This window comes from Temnothorax nylanderi, unplaced genomic scaffold, assembly GCF_030848795.1.
Source record: "Temnothorax nylanderi isolate EJ_2023f unplaced genomic scaffold, tnyl_v1.0 TNYL_tig0428_pilon, whole genome shotgun sequence".
NCBI classification, from domain to species: Eukaryota; Metazoa; Arthropoda; class Insecta; order Hymenoptera; family Formicidae; genus Temnothorax; species Temnothorax nylanderi.
In genome coordinates, this window is record NW_027249490.1 from 124,230 (window position 1) to 144,358 (window position 20,129).

The window sequence follows — 20,129 nt, forward strand, 5'->3', positions numbered from 1 at the left end:
CCACTGCTCATATGTAGAGCGGTTTTTTGCTTTTCTCGATATATTTCGAAAAATATTCGAGATATCAAAAAATGTTTCAAATAAAAGTTTTATAGTAAAATCTCCTCTATTCAACAACATTAACAAAATTTTGAAAAAAAAAAGTTTTGTTTAAAAAATTATTTTTAAAAAATATTATATTAATGTTGTTGAATAGAGGAGATTTTACTATAAAACTTTTATTTGAAACATTTTTTGATATCTCAAATATTTTTCGAGATATATCGAGAAAAGCAAAAAACCGCTCTACATATGAGCAGTGGTTTCACCCCTTAAAACCGTTTTTGGGCCGCTACAAAAAATATCTAAATTCATCTTTTTACTCCCCCTACATGTGTGGAAAGTTTCATTAAAATCAGAATTTTCCACTTCGCGAGGTTCCCTTGTAAGTGCAAAGTGTCAGAAGGCAAAGTGGAAGCGATCATGAGAAAATCGGGTGCAAAGTGCGAGAGCGTCTTTCGGCGCGCGGCGCAGCGCCCAGTGGACCGATCGCTTTTCTCTTGATTTTCACACCGAAAATATTACATAGCACTTCTGACAATTTATCTGAATATTCATAAAGGACTAAAGGAACTATTATTAAAATGTCAGAAGTCAATTGAGAAGAATTAATAAATTTAATTAATTTTTTATCGTAACCTTAGCAACATTTTGCGTGATTTTTATTATCTTTAATAAAAGCATATTGATGTTTTTTTTTAATCGATAGAGTATCATGTATGGAAGGTTGGTATTGAATTTGGCGATGATCGGTAAAGGGGTTCTTTTTAAAAAAATTTTTGAATTTTTTTTAGAAATGTCCGTGGTTGCTTTAACTTCCGCAAATTTGGAGATATCGATCTATTTCTAATTTTATTATATTTTTCAGTCTTTTTTACCCCTATTTCATATATAATTTTTTAAGATTTGGTTGATTAGACCCAGCTTTAAGATATTTCGTGGACCGAGGCATGTTGCCATCTCTGTAGCCAGCTCTTAGACTGTCCCAAGCAAGTTGATCTCCGAAGAATTTAGGTAGATTGATCTTCGGGAGTTGCAATTGCCTAACGACCGGCGTCACCGACGATCCACGGTCTTCCTCGCGCTCTCGTCGATGCGCCCCTGAAGCTTCCGCTCTCCGTTTGAGCTCCGACAGCGCGTCCGTGAGCTTGACGCGCATGTGAAAGTACGTTTCCTCCGTAACGGAAAAGATATCCTTCGTAGCGTACTCCGTGCCAACGATCCCTTCATAGGCCAAGAGACCGAAATATCCTGATATCGCTTCCAGTAATCGTCCAGCAGGGCGATTCGGTTGCGGACCTCGTTGGGCGTTATTTTCGCCTGGCCTAATTTTAGGAGATTGTTCCACATACGGCTTATATAGCCGGAGAGCATTGTCTGTTGCTTGAGAGCAGTCTCCATTTCTTTGTTTCACTGAGCGAGAATTAATCGTGGCCAGCCACGGGAAACACGGGCCTAGTCGCGGCTCGCAACGAGTGACACCTGCTATTTCACGCGGAGCGCGCGCCCGGAGTTGTTCACTAACACGCGCGGCACACGCGGCCGACACTGGCTCACACGCGCGAAGCACGTGCCCTAAGTCAGGCGGTTTGACCACCGTTATAGTTGTTCGATTATTGAGCCACGTGGGTCTGAAAATTAATTACGAGCTTAATGACTACACTCGCGAAGCGCGAGGCCTTCGATCGGAATAGATTCGGCTCGAAGGACCAAAATGTTCGCTTATCGGCTAAGGCAGGAAAGCCTTATCGTCCTTACACGAGGCTAGTGGACTGTATTAATGATTCCCTTTTTCATATAACGTTAACACGTTTATTATAATCGTCACATACGAAAAAAAGATTGCGGGCAAAGCAAGCGCAATGCACTTTCTCGCGTAACAAGTGTATACGCCGAACCAAACGCGGTATAACAAGAGTAGTACAATAGATGCTTTAGTGATCGTTCCGTTACACACACTGACTACTTTTTTTCCGGAAGCCCGCGCTCAGTCCCCTTTCCGTTCCTCTCCCCCCCGCGGCCTCTTATCGGAGTCGAGCGGGGCGGATAGGAAAACTCAGCTGATCTTTACACGCGGTAATGACACGAACACTTATATTTATTAAATTATTATATATGCTTAATGTTCATTCATTATTGGAAAGGGGATATGGCTGCCACTTGATCCTTCGTCATCCTCTGCAGAAGTACCTTTAAACAAAAATTATAGAAGAATACGATAAGCTGAAAAACGAATCAATATTGCAAACTTTTTTATATCTACATGCACTTTCTTTAAAAGTCAAAAGCTGTTGTGCTTCTATCGGTATTTCTTTCTTTTTTTGTTGTGGCAGTCCGCGTAAAGATGTGATGAGTGGGTCAGAATTGACAAGCATTATGTTCATCAAATCGGTAGTAGTATTGATCAGTGACGACTTCCGAGTATGAGAACTTCAATAGGCACGATACAATTTGTTCACTGCTTCTTGTGCTTCCTCACTGAGTGTTCCAATAGGAACACGTATCGCCTGGATTACTTGTGCGCCATGTACGAGCAATTTATGTACACTAGGGGACATCTGGAATCAGGGGTATAAGTCCATCATACGAACAACAGTGTCCCAACAGTACTCATCAAACACATTAATTGCATGTGCACTCGATAAGGCGATCATTATAATTCCCAGTCTCCTGATCAGCTCTCCATCAACGCCAGTGATATCGGAAACTATGGACCAATTTAAGAAAAATTTTCGGGCTACATTTCCCGTATTTGACGTTCCACTTCCACAGCAGATCTGATCAACAGAAATACCAAGCGCATCCTTCAGTTTCGCTGGTATTTCCTTTTTCCGATGTTGTATGATGGCTCTTTGTTCGACATTAGCTCCCCGAACAGTTGCAGTCTTCAGTTCTAATTTACAACTTATATGAAAAATACAGTCCAAACATTTAATCCACCCGTGCAAGGTGGATAAACCACACTTCAGATATCCTTCCGTGATTTTTCGATTCTTTATGGTCGAAAGATCCGCCATTTGTTTCGGTCCTGCATTACAGATGTAACAACGTGAATTCGCAGTATCCGTAAGGATATTAATCGTTTTCCCATCGACCATTGTGAAGTGCAGTTGATGGTGTACTTCTATATTAGGAAATGCCTCCAACACTGTAGGTTTAAGATTGTCCATTTCTTGGTTCATTTCACTGATTGTTTATCTTCACATGTTGTTTATCTTCTTTCGCATACACAAACCTCACTGGTCGGCAATATCGGGACGAAAATGGTCGGGGATTGACCCACAGTTTATATTTTTTATTTTCTATGGTAGTAACCAATAGCCTCAGCGGCACATATGAAATGAGAAACAGTTTATCATCGTCATACTTGATAGGTGTACTACCAGAATCTATAAAGAAAAAAACAGGGATTACTCACATCTCGTCTATATGAACTAGGTATTCAACTCTGCAGAACATGTATGTAAACCCTATTTCGAGAAAATGAGTAATCTAGTTTCACGGCTCATAGTACAGAGGATTGCATATTTTTACCCGGTATTATTTCCTCTTCTTCTATAAACGCTGAATCATCTGAAGACGAGGAAGTGGATGGCCGTATTGGTATATGCATATGACTGCCATAACCAGAACTTCCATCTGACCCCAATTTCCCGATTAGTTCCATGCGATCAAAAACGTTCCAATCAAGTTCTGGTTGTTGTATGGCAATGCTATCGTATATTCTCTTGGTCGTATGGTCAACGATGTTTTGTAATGGTATGCTGGCGCCTAATTGTGAATCGAAATATTTTGTGGAAGGGATAAGAATGGATTTAGGAAGGATGGAATTTGTTATAATATTCAAAATAAGAGAATGGAAAAAAGTGCAAATCTGAATACCTTCCTCGGTAACTTGAATATAATTTTTTTACCTTTTGAATTTTCTTATATGAAGGGAAAATTTGTGTTTTGCACCGTTTGTTGACCTCACAACAAATCATATTGTACTGTAATCGCGTCAATTTCGTATTCATAAAAAGAGCTAGTGCTTCATCGGGTGTCATTGGCTCAGGTTTGTTCGACGTCTCTTGCAGTTTCCTCTTCATTTTAACAGCATGGTCCGGAGATAAAGGCGCGGTAGCCTCGGCTACCACACTTGCTGCGGTTCTTTTTCGCTCGGCCAACAGACTACATTTTCCTCCATACAGAAGCTGTTCGGTAGGTACTGTATCAAGAAGAGATTGAACTCGAGCTTTCTTCGTTTTCTCTCCACAGTCTGCAAATGGTTTCGACGGTCGTCCAGTACACTCTCGATGTGGTCGCAAAAAGGGACGACAATCGAAGACGTTTTCCGCCCACTCACTGCTCAGCACAACATCTAATTTCCTACCACATTTATTGTAGCGTCGCTCGAGTTGGCGGCAGAAGTTCCATACATCATTACGTGTGTAGTGGATGTAGGCTCATTGAGCTCACATTGCAGCTTTGTTAATATAAATTTGTATAAATACTGAACTGACTTGTTGTTGGACACCTTTGTGAGCGCAATGAAGGGGCAATTTTGTAGTGCATGTATAAGTTTACGATATGGAATTGATTCCATCTAAAATATTTAAAAAATGAACGCGAATAGGATAATAATTTATATCTCAGATCAATTTTTAGTTATATTTTAAATAAGTTTGCCCATTTTAGAGTTGTGGATTGGCTAGGTGGTAAGATTTCATACATAAAATGTAATCTTTTTTTAAGAGCATTATTTTATCGACAATTTCATATGTTTATAGCCGTTACTGTGTTGTATATATGCGAGAAAACCACTATTTTAATGAAAAGTGTTCCGTAATTTCTTTCCCTCGCGATCGCGGATCAATGCCGTACCGGTAACGCCATCCCTCAGTCGCCCTCCGAACGAAGGGATTTTGCGCCGCTCCCCCCGTCAAGTCTGACCGCGAAGTTTCTCCCGACGCGTATCGATCCTGTCATGCCGTGATCGCATGATCCAAAACGCAAGTGATTGGTCGATACGCGTTGTGCGCCCGAAAGCTCCCGAAACGGGACCGCGAGAGCTCCGGTCTGAGTCAGTAGAAATTCATACTCCGGTTCACGAGGTCGCATACCGCCGTGCATCCGTTAACAGTTTCCCCGTTTCACGCGGTTACACAATTGCCGTCGTGCACACGGGTCCTGCTGCTCGTTCGGAGCCCCATTCTATCGCGCCGTCAGTGCAATTCACTCTCGCCACCGTGAGCGGTAAACCTACGCGTGTGCGCTCGATCATCTGTATCGCTGCCGCGCTCGATAGACTATCTCGCGTCTTGTGCGCTTCGAACACGAGCGCAACAACTGTAAAACGCTCCAAGTGCGTGCATTAAGTGCTAGCTGCAAAGAGCGCTTCCAATTGCGCTCGCCACAGCGACCGTTGACCATACCCGCGTCACGTACTCAGCGCTACCGAGTCACGTGCGCGCATAGTGTCGCGCTCACATCACGAGTGCGTTCACTAGAACTTTGTACGAACCGACGTTAAAATATATTTTGTGCTTTCCTCCACGAACACAAGTGTCTTTCTCTTCACCGCACTCCTGATCCCTGTCGGCATTAACTGACGCGAATTTCAAAATAGCTTGGAAATTGTTGTTATCGCGATATGATAATCGCCGTCGTTTGGTGCACGACCATGTGCATGCGCTTCATACGCTTTCCCAAGCGACTTCTGATTCCGCAGTGGCTCTCACCGCGTTACGCGATAAAGCGAACATATCGATACAGTCGTTAAAAAACCTCGGTCGGTCTGTTGATACATGGGACGACATTTTAGTTTACTTGCTCGTACAAAAACTTGACAAAGGCACACGTAAGGACTGGGAATTGCAACTTGGCGATGTGCAGGAATATCCAACATACGACCAGTTGGATAAATTTCTAATTTCTCGCATACGCGCGCTCGAGAACATTCTCCCGGCTTCACCTCAAGTCAAGGGCAATAAACCAAATTCGGTTTAAAGTCACGCAGCGAACGCAAGTTCGATCAAATGTCCCATGTGTCAGAAGACACACTTCTTGTCCGCGTGTCCGGACTTTCAAAATAAGAGCATTGCTCAGCGGCGTGATCTCGCGAAGAAATTTCACTGTTGCTATAATTGTTTGAGTACACGGCACACTCGCGATTCGTGTTCGAGCAAGTACACGTGCCGTCAATGTCAGCAGAAGCACCATACGCTTCTTCATACGACCTATGTAAATAATCATAGCTCGACGAGTGAAAGCTCACCTTCATCCACGGACTCGAAAACGGAAACAAATGCCGAGATTACTTCGCATTTACTTTCTCACACAAGCTTTTCGAAATCAAATATTCTGTTAGCCACCGCCTGGATTAAGGTGAGCGTGCTCAACGGTCGACATAGCATAGTCCGCGCGTTATTGGATCAGGGTTCGGTTACTACTCTGATCACCGAACGTTTAGCTCAGCGATTGCGTTTACCGCGTACGCGCGTCTCCTTCTCTATCACTGGGATCGGCGAGACAGCTGCCACAGCACGCAGCGCAGCTAAGGTTCACGTGTCAACGCGTGACGGCACGGGCCCGACGCCCTTCGTCTCCGCTCTTGTTCTCAAGTCGCTCACGACTTACATTCCGCAACGCGTTCCGGATATAACGAAACTGTCGTACATTCGCGAACTTACGCTAGCTGATAGCGATCCGACTAGTGCGGCGCCGATTGACGTAATTATCGGTGCTGATTTGTATGGCGCGATTTTACTGCCGGAGGTCCGTAATCACGCTCCTCATGAGCCCGTCGCTCAAAATTCCATATTCGGATGGTTCCTGTCCGGACCGATGCCCATGCCGTCGCAGTCACGGACGGCTCGCATTCAAACGCACCACTGCACGGTGCTGTCGGAAATCTCCGACCAGTTAAAGCGTTTCTGGGAGGTTGAAGAACTTCCTCAGCAGACTCATCTCTCACCGGAAGAGATTCGATGCGAAGAACACTTCGTGTCGACGCATTTTCGTGCCCCCAACGGGCAGTATATAGTGCGGCTGCCGTTCAAATCGGGGCCCCCCATCGACATTGGCGACTCTAAGCAGTCTGCAATCGCGTTGTATTCGCGTCTCGAGTCACGGTTAAAGTCGAATCCCGCTCTTGCAAAGGAATACCACGACTTCTTGGCGGAATATGAACGTCTGGGTCACATGACCAAGGCACCCCTCGAAGACCCCCCTGATGGTCAAGTGGTGTATATACCGCATCATGCAGTTGTCCGCGAGCATAGCGCGACAACTCGTTTACGCGTTGTCTTCAACGCCTCTCAACCGACCTCCAATGGTCGCTCTTTGAACGATCATCTAATGATCGGCCGCAAACTGCAATCTGAGTTGTCATTTATCATCTTGCGATGGCGTCAGTTTCGGTTTGTCTTCACCGCCGACATCGCGAAGATGTATCGCCAGATTCTCGTCCACACAAGCAACGTGGATTATCAGAGAATCTTATAGCGACCCGCGCCGAACTATCCTTTGACAGCATATCGCATGCTCACTGTAACATACGGTAACGCAAACGCGCCGAACGTAGCTCTTCAAGTTATGGAGCAAGTCGCCGAAGACGAAGGCGCTGATTTTCCGTTAGCGGTTCCAGTGTTACATTTTCACTTTTACGTCGATGACGCTGTGTTCGGCGCCGATGACATACCGCTCGCAATTCAAACGCGAGATCAATTAATTTCTCTCTTGAAACGAGCAGGATTTCACCTCCGAAAATGGGCGAGTAACAATCCCTTATTACTCGAAGGCATCGATCCGCAGGATCATGGTCTTGCTTCCGCAAAAACGCTCGAATCCGACGAGCGCCTCAAGGTACTGGGTATTAAGTGGCATCCTCATATGGACGTCTTTCAATTCGACGTCACGCTTGCAGAGTCGGTTCCCGACACAAAGCGCTCAATTCTCTCGACAATTGCTCGCATTTTCGATCCTCTCGGCTAGATGGATCCCGTGGTCATCACCGCAAAAATACTGATGCAGCAGCTCTGGCTGCTTCGCTGCGATTGGGACGAAGTGATCCCTAACGATCTTCTCTGTAAATGGAGAGATTACTATTCTCAACTACCGCTACTGCGACAAATCACCATTCCGCGTTGGACCGGATACGGTTCCGATACGCTAACCGCGGAAATCCATGGGTTTGCCGATGCCTCCGCCTCCGCATACGGAGCGGTTGTTTATTTAAAGGTTACGCATCTTGACGGAACCGTCGAGATTACAATACTTCTGTCGAAATCAAAAGTCGCTCCGCTCAAGCCCATGAGTATTCCGCGCTTAGAGCTATGCGCCGCGGTCCTGCTCGCGCGTGCCATCGCCGCCGCGCGACTCGCGCTCACGATTGCGATTAAGATTTACCATTGTTGGACCGATTCTAAAGTCGCTAAAGCCTGGCTTTCGCAGCCACCTTTCCGATGGAAAATGTTTGTCGCAAATCAAGTGCATGAGGTTCAAACCCTCTTGCCAAACGTCGAGTGGCATCACGTGCTCTCGCAACAAAACCCAGCCGATCTCGTTTCGCGAGGAGTCACACCCGAGAATCTGATTCAGCAATCTCTATGGTGGACGGGGCCAGACTGGCTCAAACTATCCTCCGATCAATGGCCCTCTGAGCCTCAATCAACTTCGTCAGACTCGCTGCCGGAAGAGCGAGCTCACATGTCGGTGTACGTTTTGCAACCTTGCGAGCGCTGGGATCTCGATAAACGATTCTCATCGTGGCGCAAGCTTGTGCGCGTCACCGCCTATATAATGCGATTCGCTACTCGCGCTCGCGACACGGGTCGCTCAAAACTCGTCAAAGCGAACTCAAAACCCGCGTCGATATTGCTTTTTCCGGAAGAAATTAATCTCGCGCGCGAATTCTGGCTTAAAAATGTGCAACAGCAGTTATTCCCCGTGGAATACGCTCAATTAAACTCATCACAACGAATCTCGAAAGGCAGTAAACTGCTGCCGTTAAACCCGTTCATTGATAAAACCGGGCTCATTCGTGTCGGTGGTCGACTCCGGCATTCTGCGTTTCCGGACGACAAAAAGCACCCGGTCGTGCTCGCAGCACATCCGCTAGTTGCCGCGTTAATACGCGATACTCATATTAGCGCCCTCCACGCTGGGCCGCAATTCACGCTGCACCTGCTACGCGAAAACTACTGCATCTTGCGCACGCGTCAAACGATCCGCACGATCCTTCACAAATGTGTCAGATGCGCTCGGGAAAGCGCCAAATCCGCGAACGAGTTAATGGGCGACTTGCCCTCGTGTCGCGTCACGTCGACGGCTCGCGCATTCCTGCATTGCGGGATTGATTATGCCGGACCAATTCAAGTCAGAACTACTTCCGGTCGGGGACATAAATCACGAAAGGCATACATCGCGGTGTTCGTCTGCATGACGGTCAAGGCGACTCATCTAGAGTTGGTTAGCGATTGTACGACTCCCGCGTTTATCGCTGCATTCGATCGTTTTTGTGCTCGACGCGGCGTTCCCAGTGATATGTACTCGGACAACGCTACGACATTCCACGGCGCTCAGCGCGAAATCTCCGTCGCATGGAGTGAGGCCACTCGCGATCCGAATTTTCAAAGTCAAATCGCAACTCAAGGCGTTCGGTGGAACTTCATTCCTCCGTCCGCGCCGCATTTTGGCGGTCTTTGGGAAGCGTGCGTTCACAGCGTCAAGTTTCATATGAAACGCGTCATCGGGGCGCACACGCTAACATTCGAGGAGCTAAGCACGCTCCTATTTAAATCGAAGCGTGTTTGAACTCGCGACCGATCGCTCCGGTTTCAGACAATTACGAGGATTATTGTGCAATGACACCGAGCCATTTTCTAATCGGCTCAGCGCTAACAAGCGCACCCACACCTTCCTTACTCGATGAAAAGAAAACGCGTCTCACTCGATGGCAATTGATTCAACAGATGCGCGATAGCTTCTGGAAACTGTGGTCGAACGACTATCTGCATACATTGCAGCAACGCCCCAAGTGGCGTCAAATTCAGAATCTCGCTCGAGTCGGACGCTTAGTACTATTGCGAAACCCTCTCGCTCCTCCAAGCAGATGGGAATTAGGACGGATCGTAGAGTGTCACCCCGGCGACGACGGACTCACTCGAGTCGTCTCAGTCAAAACGGCTCGATCCACGTACAAACGAGCCGTGGTCAAGCTATCATTCTTGCCGGTCGATCTGAATACTCCGGAGTGACATTCCGCGACGCCTATAAGGCGAAATGTTGTACGAAAATCGGTGAAACTTTGTAAATATCTGTAAATATTCTTATGTATCATATCTTATGTAAAATAGTTCATATGTAGTTAAAGTTGTTTCAGGACTCGCAGTGCTCCGCATGGCGGGCGGCTCGAGCTCAACAATTCGTCACGGCGGGCGGCTCTTGATTTGTTGCGAATCGTTATTCGCGGCGGGCAGTTATGTTCCGTAATTTCTTTCCGTCGCGATCGCGGATCAATGCCGTACCGGTAACGCCATCCCTCAGTCGCCCTCCGAACGAAGGGATTTCGCGCCGCTCCCCCCGTCAAGTCTGACCGCGAAATTTTTCCCGACGCGTATCAATCCTGTCATGCCGTGATCGCATGATCCAAAACGCAAGTGATTGGTCGATACGCGTCGTGCGCCCGAAAGCTCCCGAAACGGGACCGCGAGAGCTCCGGTCTGAGTCAGTAGAAATGCATACTCCGGTTCACGAGGTCGCATACCGCCGTGCATCCATTAACAGTTTCCCCGTTTCACGCGGTTACACAATTGCCGTCGTGCACACGGGTCCTGCTGCTCGTTCAGAGCCCCATTCTATCGCGCCGTCAGTGCAATTCACTCTCGCCACCGTGAGCGGTGAACCTACGCGTGTGCGCTCGATCATCTGTATCGCTGCCGCGCTCGATAGACTATCTCGCGTCTTGTGCGCTTCGAACACGAGCGCAACAACTGTAAAACGCTCCAAGTGCGTGCATTAAGTGCTAGCTGCAAAGAGCGCTTCCAATTGCGCTCGCCACAGCGACCGTTGACCATACCCGCGTCACGTACTCAGCGCTACCGAGTCACGTGCGCGCATAGTGTCGCGCTCACATCACGAGTGCGTTCACTAGAACTTTGTACGAACCGACGTTAAAATATATTTTGTGCTTTCCTCCACGAACACAAGTGTCTTTCTCTTCACCGCACTCCTGATCCTTGTCGGGGTCGAACCCGGCGTCTTACGCTAATTGGCGAACCGGAGTTACGCCCGGAAACGAAAATCGCCAACAAAAAGGAACGAATTTTTTCATGATTTTGCACCTACTAAGAGCTCTAAATAGCGTATCTGCAACTATCTGCAGACATTTTCACATTGATAGGTTAGAGGGGACTCTAAAGAAGATATCTGTGTGTTTTTGAGCGTGGTTTCTCGTGGTCGCGTTATACATTTGCAATTTTATAGTTACAAATTATTTACTAAATTTACTAATTAAATGTACTTATTTACCTTGTACCGAGGAACATAAATAGTTAATCCAACTGAAAATGTTGATACAATGTTAAACCAGCTTTCAAATGATCATAAATACGACTACTTTCAATCACTGTATAATGTAACAATGAAGCAACAAAGAAAGATCAACAACTTTAAGTAAAATCGACTGACAGCGAGCCACCGCTTAATGCGTTACTACGACGACGACAGAACGCTGTTTTGTTTTGTCAACATTGTTGCCATGTTCGGTAGATCTTTCTGAACAACTTCCATGCGACAGAATACGTGTTTACGAATTTTCATTTTTTGACTTTTTTCCACCTAGAATTTGAAATGGCCCCACTGTGCATCGCGGGCGAAAATCTTGCCGTAGCTTCTGGCTCGAAGCTTTTTGCGGGGCGGAGATCTTGTTCGGGGCCAGCGGAGATCTTGAGCGCAAGGCAGAGAAACGGTCGCGAGCGGAGCACGATCGGCAGTTCGCAGACCCCTCGAACAATAAATTAGTAAATCAAAGGTACTGTTTCGATACGCGCAATTACTTAACTGCGATACGATCGAATAACGATTCAGACGGTGCGAGGCGAAGGTAGCGAGATTTAGGCGAGAACTGCGACGATTTGCGTTCGACCAACGTTCCTGCGTGATATTTCAACGCAGTTAGCTCGAAAATTCCGTTTTTCAGCAACGAACACGCACAGAGAGCTGGATCGCTATTCGCTCGTTGGGGCAATGCACGTGTCGGAGCCGGCCGCTACGGTGCTCCGACGAATCGGGCAGCGCGACGCGTCTCACGACGCGTGATCGCGTCGATCGGCGAGGCCTGAACGCTAGCGGAGCGGGGAAAGTATTTCCGTATTTGTCACGGAGATCGCGACTAAGTTCGATGGAACTCGAACAACCGTATCAAGAAACGGTATCGAGTTGTCAACCTCAGTTTCAAAAGTAAACTGCAGACGAGGGTGATAATTATTAAAGACGTCAAGTATGGCATTGATCGCAGTTTTCGGTACTATAGCAAAAATATCGTCTACATATCGAAGGAAGATCCGAATCTCAAAATTCAGTAAACTTATACAATGCGTTTCCAAGTCATCCATAACAATATCAGCCAAAATAGGTGAAAGAGGAGATGACATCGGATTCCCATAAATCTGCTCATAAAATTGACCATCGAAACCAAAGCTTTTTTTTTCGACGGGGAAATCCTTATTGGATACCCCCTCTCCCCGGGGGAGGGAGAGGGCGGTTATGTCGGACTCTATGTGCAGGCACTACCGACTAAAACCCCACCGGGTGCCTACCTCTGCGCCTATCTGGGGAGGTGGCGAGAACTAACTATATCCTTTTGCCACCTCCCCGGCGCTGTACGGCTCGTGCCCCTCTTCGTCGGAGAGTGGCACCAGTCCCCGCCTTATCGTGGTGAGGACTGCACCTCTAACGTGGCTGGGACGGGACACCACCGCCTCAGCCACCCTGCCGTGTGGGGGAGGTTATGCCGGCCGCTGGGGACCCCCGCCCGCGGACCGACCCTCCCCCCGCGCCCCTTCATGCGTCACTGTGCCGTTCGCATGGACGCTTCCACTCAGGTGCTTGAGTGGAGAGCGAGCCTGTAAAAGGCCCCGCAGAAGTCCCGGCCGACGCGTGGGGGGGGGGGGGCATATACTCCCAAGATTGAGGCGACCGCATATTGGCGGTCAGCCTCCTGTTGCCTCCTCTACTCCAATATATCCTTCTCATTTGAGGGAGAGGGGGATGAGGTCCCTCGCCTCTCGGAGCGTTATCCTACACTTACCCTTGGGCGAGCGGGTGCAGGTGGGCGCCTTCCGCGGGCTCCCCCCTTCTCCTGGGGGCTCGCCCGCGTGGTCTCCGGAAGACGTCCTGCTTCTCCGGCGGAAGATTGGGATCCGGCCTCTCTCCTCGCCGGATCCGCTCCGCCTCCTCCTTTTGCGCCAAACTCGGCCGCAAAAGGAGGAGACGGTCGCCCATTTCTCGTCGCTCTCGACCATCGCTGCCATAATGGTCGGGAGCGACAGGTCCTGCCCGACGCAGTCCGTCGGGACTCGGCGCTCCTCAGCCCACGCCGGACAGTATTGGAGCGTGTGCTGCGCCGAGTCCAGGACTGCGTCGCAATGATGACATTGCGTGGTCCGCTCCCTCCCTATCTAACACAGGTATTTGCCGAAACAGCCATGATCTGTCAGCACCTGTGTCAGATGGAAGGTTAAACCGCGCCCCCTTCTATCTGCCCATTGTTGCAGACAGGGCCGGACGGCTTCAACAACCCTCCTCCCTGCGAGGGTGGGATTTTCTAAATACCTCTCCCACTCCTCCAGGAGGGTCGTCCTCGCCTGGAGTCTTATCTCACGGCGGGCCCTGCCCCAGTCGATCGGGACTCCCGCCATCTCCCTCTGGAGCTCGCGTGTTCGGCGATGCATCTTGGTGTGGGACATCGCCACGAGCTCCATAGGCGGGAGCCCAGACAGGGCCGTTGCCGCCGCATGGGAGACGGTCCTGTAACCCCGCGACACCCTGACGGCCATCACTCTCTGAACTCGGCGCAGATGCGCCTTTAAGCGTTTGGTGACCGCCACTTTATGGGCCCAAACCAGGGTCCCGTAAAGTGCCACGGAGTTGACCGTCCCCGCGTATAGACGGCGAACACGTCCACTCGCCCCTCCCAGGTTCGGTAGCAATCTACACAGACAATTGGCTACCTTTAACGCCCTGGGAGCTAGGCGAGCGAAGTGCTCGCCGAAACTCCAGGCTCCATCCAGCCAGAGGCCCAGGAGTTTAAGCTGGGCCTCTATGAGAACGCGGACCCCCTCAATTGTCAGGAACTGGTTGGGCGGCGCCTCGGCACCCCTCTCGTGAAAATACATAATCTGTGTCTTCTGAGGCGCCACCCTTAGCCCAACGTTCCTGACCGCGCGGACCACGCAGCCAGCCGCCACTTCGGCCAGTTTTCTGGCCTCCTCCCACGTGTCCCCCGCTACCCCCAGAGTCGTGTCGTCGGCGTAACAGATTAGCCAACAGTCTGAGGGGAAGGGGTTACGTAGGACTTCGTCGAAGCCGATGTCCCATAGCAGCGGGCCTAATACTGACCCCTGCGGAACACCGGCCCCAACGAGCCTCACCCAGGTCACCCCCTCTTTGTCGACATATGTCAGGTTCCTCTCCCGAAAATAGTCGCGGACGACCTCGACCAGGTAGGGCGGGTCGTCCATGCGAATCAACGCCCTCCCTATCACTGGCCAGGGCAGAGAGTTAAAGGCGTTCGAGATATCAAACGATGTTGCCAACACTACCCTGCCCTTTTCCAACTCTGCCTCCGTGCGGGAGCGGACGCAATTGATCGCGTCCACTGTAGATCTCCCTGCACGGAAGCCATATTGGTCGTCCGCCAAACCACATCCCTCCCGGGAGAGGTGCTGGACGAGGCGCTCAGCGATGATACGCTCGTACAGTTTACCCACCTCGTCCAGCAGACATATTGGCCGGTATGCCGACGGGGTGCCTGGGGGCTTGCCCTCCTTGGGGAGGAGGACAAGTTTCGCCTCTTTCCAACGTGTGGGGAACCGTCCGGCCCGGAGGCAGTCCGTGAATAATCGCCTCAGGTGGCCGGACAGTTCCCCGGCGGCCAAGACCCAGGCCCGGCCAGGGACGCCATCAGGACCCGGTGCTTTCCTTCCCCGGATCCTTTTTAGCGCCCTGGTGAGCTCCTCCTCGGTGACCCCCAGCTCTTCTCTCCATTCCGGTATTTCTTCCGGAGGGGGGAACGGATTATCTGCTTCCCCCTCCCCTTCCGGGAAGAGGGAGCTTACCACCTCGTGTAATAGCTGGGGGTCCATGGACTCCGTCGTCGGGGGCGCCCAGGGTCTTAATTTCCCAAGAACGATCTTGTACGGGCGCCCCCACGGATCCCCGTCTAGAGTCTGGAGGAGCCCCTCCCAGGCCCTCTCTTTGGCCGCCCTAATGGCCTTAACCAGAGAATCCCGGGCAGCTCGGTATCCCTGGTAGGCCAGCTCCACCTCCCCCTCGTCGCGTCGGCGGTACCGGCGCGAGTAGGTAAGCTATGGGCGTTCTGACCCAAGTGGAGGTGCTCGAGGGGGGGTGAGGGGCGAAGGGTATACCGCGGGGAAGGGGGTCGGGGGGGGATACCGCGGGAGGGAGGGGGGGTTATCGCGTTTTCGGGCGCCGCGAGGAGGGGGAGGGGGGAACCGCGTTGTTTGCCGCGCCGCGGGCGGGGGAGGGGGGAACCGCGTTTCCGGCGCCGCGGGGGAGGGGTCCGCGGGGTGAGGGGACCCGCGTTCGCGTTTTCGGGCGCCGCGGGAGAGGGGTCCGCGGGGTGAGGGGACCCGCGTTCGCGTTTTCGCCGCGCCGCGGGATGAGGGGCGACCGCGTTTTCGCCGCGCCTCGGAGTCCGCGTGCAACGGCCGCGTCGGTCCGCGTGACGTCACACAGCACGCTCCCGCTCGCGTTATCTCCCCCTCGTAGATGTTCTCTCGCGCCCCCATCCCCCGTTTGCGCGCGTCTTCACGGTCGCGCGCGATCCCTCTCCCCCGTTCGCGCGCATCTCTCTCCCCCTCGCGCGCGGTCTCTCGCGCTCCCGTCACCCATTATAATTAGATCATTTTTTATATTATTTTAAGTGATTTATTTATTGGAAATAAGAGGAAGAATATTTAATGATTTATACGAGACAGATGAGAAAACGTTTAATGATCGCGCGACGAATGCGGCACGCGCATTCTTATCGAGAGTTACCGCTCTGTAATTCTAAACCGCTGACGGTGGACAAGGGAACGGTAGACAGAAGGAAAGATAATTTTAGATACAGTGATATGCATTTTAATATACATTTATTTCTCATGTAATGCATCGTGTATAATATTATCTGCAGCATACGCCAACAGTTCGCAATCAATAATCGAATTTTTATCATAAAATTCACGCAAGATTCTAACTGCATCACATTTATCGGCGATACAATTTTGGCGTAAAATGGCTACAAATTGTTTAAATTTTTCACTTACGCCATGAACATTTTGGCATAGTTGAAAATACACATTCTCGACGCAATGTTCTAGTTCGAACAGGAAGAGTACGGTAGATGGTTTCATGTACAAGCTGGTGGCGCACGATGTCGATTTTACAATATCTGCGTCACGTATTTTAACGAGTTCCAGATCTCGAAACGCTAGCGATGATGGCGCCGGTGATTGCACGAATCGTTGACTATCTGCACGTTTTTCGATGAATGTCACCCACGTTGCCTGAGGCAGAATTATCCGATTGCCTCGGTTATCGCCAATAAGTATATCCACAGAGGACATAGGTCCCGCGCTGATTCCAACATCCAAAAATTTATATGCTGTCGATGTCAAGGCAAATCTTCTTCCCAAAATACGAGGCGTGTAGCGGGGTTTATCAAAACTGAAAAAATACAATTATGTTTATAAAAGATTTTTTTTTGCACAAGTATCGAAAATTAGCGGTACTTACTCATTGTGCTGTTTCTCGCACGTTTCATCCTGAATCGGAACATAGTAGTTCATTATACCCTCATACATATCGAAGTGGTATCTGTAGAATCCTCGGAGCGAATGGGGATACAAATATTAGCGGACCCCATTTTATTTTGCACTCCCCACCACACTGTAAACAGAGCGCGTTTCCAATAGGCAGATGTGACAAGTTTGATCTCCAGATAATCCCATGTGTTGATCCTTCATTATAAACATCACGAACACTACCTTGAATCGTACAGCAACATGTTTTAAGGTAGCTTTGTGCAAACATGCAATTGTTTGCAGTTTTACTGATATGCAATACAGAATGTTTATGACACCGCTTGTTAGTGCAAGTGAGCACGTTTCGAAATCCAACTTCTCTGCCACGCAGCAAACGCACTATCGACGAGCAATAACGTCCGTCCGTTCCCATACTCTCTTATTACAGATATATCAATCAACTCTCAACTGCACGAGTAAATCTTGACTGCGCGCTAGAATCCTCGCAGACCATTTATACGTACAAAAATGCGAATCTTGCAAATAGCGCCAATGTATGGCTGCTGCATGGTGACCACCACCACATATATGTTAAATGTGATATCTTTGTCAAGAACATTCGTGATGAGATCACCTCATCGGTCAATAGCATCAAATATGTTTTTTTTTTTCAAGAGCATACGTGTCTCGCGATGATTTATCGAACACGTGCAAAACTGCAAATTTTGCAATTTCGCATAAGTCAATGGAGCGTTATTGTTTTCAAGAACATGTCGCGACGTGTCTGGCGATGATTTTATCGAACACGTGCAAAACTGCAAATTTTGCAATTTCGCATAAGTCAATTAAGCGATACCGTTTTCAAGAACATACATGTCTCGCGATGATTTCATCGAACACGTGCAAAACTGCAAATTTTGCAAATAGCGCCGATGTACGGCTGCTGCATTGATACAGATCAAATCACCGAAAGTCAATGGCGCGATATCGTTTTCAAGAACATACGTGTCTCGCAATGATTTCTTCGCACACGTGTAAAACTGCAAATCGTAGATTTTTCGGAAGGCGCATCCGTACGGATGCTGAGATGAAATTAGATATGATAAAAAAGCAAACGATGCATCATTAGTAGAATATAGAAGGACGAATCTGGGTGATACGCTCAGTAGTCGAGGACTGGAAGTCGCGAGTGCAACAAATTGTGTCAGAAAGAGGAACATGGAGCAAGAGTTGTTGGAGCAATCCACCCTTTTAAATACGAGGGAAGACTTTGCCGCGTGGGAGCAACGATGCGACGAGTTTATCGAATCGTTGGAAGAACAAAGCCAAATTAAACGGCCGCGATTATCGATCGATCCTAAACAGTCATCGCTCGGTCTCAAACAGTCGTTGGTCGCCTGTATCGCACGACTCGAAGGTCTGAAAGACTCGGTACGTCAACGTTTTGTGCATGTGGGTGCAGGATACAGTGCGAGTGAGACAGGACTCAGATGGCGCGAGATAGATACGGCTTTTGAAAGTCGTATACTGACCGGTGTGGTAATAAATTCCAAACACATCGACCCTCATCAATTTCTCAAAGATGCGAGGGACATTGTACTCGATCGTGTGCGGAACGTCATGCAACGACATGACAATGTAAAAATAAACACAATGTTTAATGGTGAATTTGTTGCGGGTGACAAACGCGCGAATAAAAGTATCGCTACGAGAAACTATGAACTCTTTCGTGAGTCCGATCTGTGTGAGTGGTACAAGCGACACGTCATCGAGCCTACCCTAACATCGCTGGAGGAATTACAGGTACGTGATAGCGGATGGGCGTTGTCGCGTATACTTAATTTGACTGTTAACGTAAACAAATACAATCCATTGCACGCGGGGTGTTTTGTGGAAATACCGCGAGAAATTAAATTGAAGAAGGCGGTGATAAACGTGCGATCAATGGACAATGCATGTTTCGCATGGTCAGTGACGGCTGCTCTGCATCCAGCCCAAAGACATGCAGAACGGAAATCGTCGTATCCTCATTACACGTCGGTGCTAAATCTTACAAACATTAAATTTCCAATGACGTTGGATCAAATTAAACGGTTTGAAGATCACAACGACATCTCCATCAACGTGTACAGCATCGAGAAAAAAAACAAGGAACTTGCTATCTTGCCAATACGGGTTACTGGTCGTAAGATGGGCAGGCATGTAAATCTGCTGTACGTGCAGGACGACAACGTGGGACATTTTGCATGGATCAAGAACCTGTCCCGCCTCGTGAGCTCGCAACTGAGCACGCACCATGGTCGGAAATACTTTTGCGATTGTTGAGTATACATCTTAATAAATAATAATTTTTACGTAAAAAATATATTTAAAAAAAAATTCTTTATTTACAGATGTTTGCACTACTTCAGCTCCAGCGAGAAATTGGAAGCCCACACCGTTGACTGTCAGGAGATGAACGACTGCGCGATCAAGTTACCGAGCGATAACGACAAGTGGTTGGCTTTCAAGAATCACAACAGGAAGGAACGAGTTCCGTTTATCGTATACGCCGACCTTGAATGTACCCTGGAGAAGATGGAAGCGGATCCGGAAACGTCCAGGTACACATATCAACATCATCGCGTGTTTAGCATAGGGTACTACATGCGTTGCTCGTATGACGACTCGCTATCAATGTATCGGTTTCGTCGCGATAAGGATTGCGTCGCGAGGTTCGCCGAGGAGCTAAGACGTTTAGCTCACGACGTAAAGACAATCTTGTCCACTAATATACCCATGGCGGATTTCACGCGAGACGAGTGGGAAAAGTTTAACAGCGCAACGCACTGTCACGTGTGCGAAAAACCGTTTGAGCCAGACGACGTGCGAGTACGCGATCATTGTCATCTGACCGGTCAGTACAGAGGTCCCGCGCACTCAAACTGTAATCTGAACTACAAAGATTCGCATTGCATTCCCATAGTTTTTCATAATTTATCTGGCTACGACGCGCATTTTATTATAACGGAAATAGCAACAGCGTACGAAGGACATGTAGACTTACTCCCAATCACAAAAGAGAAATACATTTCATTTACG

At 48.7% G+C, this 20,129-nt stretch overlaps 4 protein-coding genes across 4 annotated transcripts; all 4 read left to right on the plus strand.

The window, feature by feature from the left end:
- The first annotated feature begins 6,063 nt into the window (after positions 1-6,063).
- LOC139782614 (uncharacterized) lies at positions 6,064-7,524 on the plus strand. Its single transcript, XM_071721631.1, has one exon. It carries the CDS (start codon positions 6,064-6,066, stop codon positions 7,522-7,524), a length of 1,461 nt encoding a protein of 486 aa, XP_071577732.1.
- Positions 7,525-7,560: 36 nt separating this feature from the next.
- LOC139782615 (uncharacterized) lies at positions 7,561-8,013 on the plus strand. The gene has a single exon (XM_071721632.1). It carries the CDS (start codon positions 7,561-7,563, stop codon positions 8,011-8,013), a length of 453 nt encoding a protein of 150 aa, XP_071577733.1.
- Positions 8,014-9,834, plus strand: LOC139782616 (uncharacterized). Its single transcript, XM_071721633.1, has one exon. The coding sequence runs from the start codon at positions 8,014-8,016 to the stop codon at positions 9,832-9,834; it is 1,821 nt and encodes a 606-aa protein (XP_071577734.1).
- Positions 9,835-18,668: 8,834 nt separating this feature from the next.
- Positions 18,669-19,373, plus strand: LOC139782617 (uncharacterized). The gene has a single exon (XM_071721634.1). It carries the CDS (start codon positions 18,669-18,671, stop codon positions 19,371-19,373), a length of 705 nt encoding a protein of 234 aa, XP_071577735.1.
- The last annotated feature ends 756 nt before the right edge of the window (positions 19,374-20,129 follow it).

Bases quoted from the DNA above. Each gene is read 5' to 3' on its own strand.
- LOC139782617 (XM_071721634.1), top strand. From the start codon at position 18,669: ATGCAACGACATGACAATGTAAAAATAAACACAATGTTTAATGGTGAA.
- LOC139782616 (XM_071721633.1), top strand. From the start codon at position 8,014: ATGGATCCCGTGGTCATCACCGCAAAAATACTGATGCAGCAGCTCTGG.
- LOC139782614 (XM_071721631.1), top strand. From the start codon at position 6,064: ATGTGTCAGAAGACACACTTCTTGTCCGCGTGTCCGGACTTTCAAAAT.
- LOC139782615 (XM_071721632.1), top strand. From the start codon at position 7,561: ATGCTCACTGTAACATACGGTAACGCAAACGCGCCGAACGTAGCTCTT.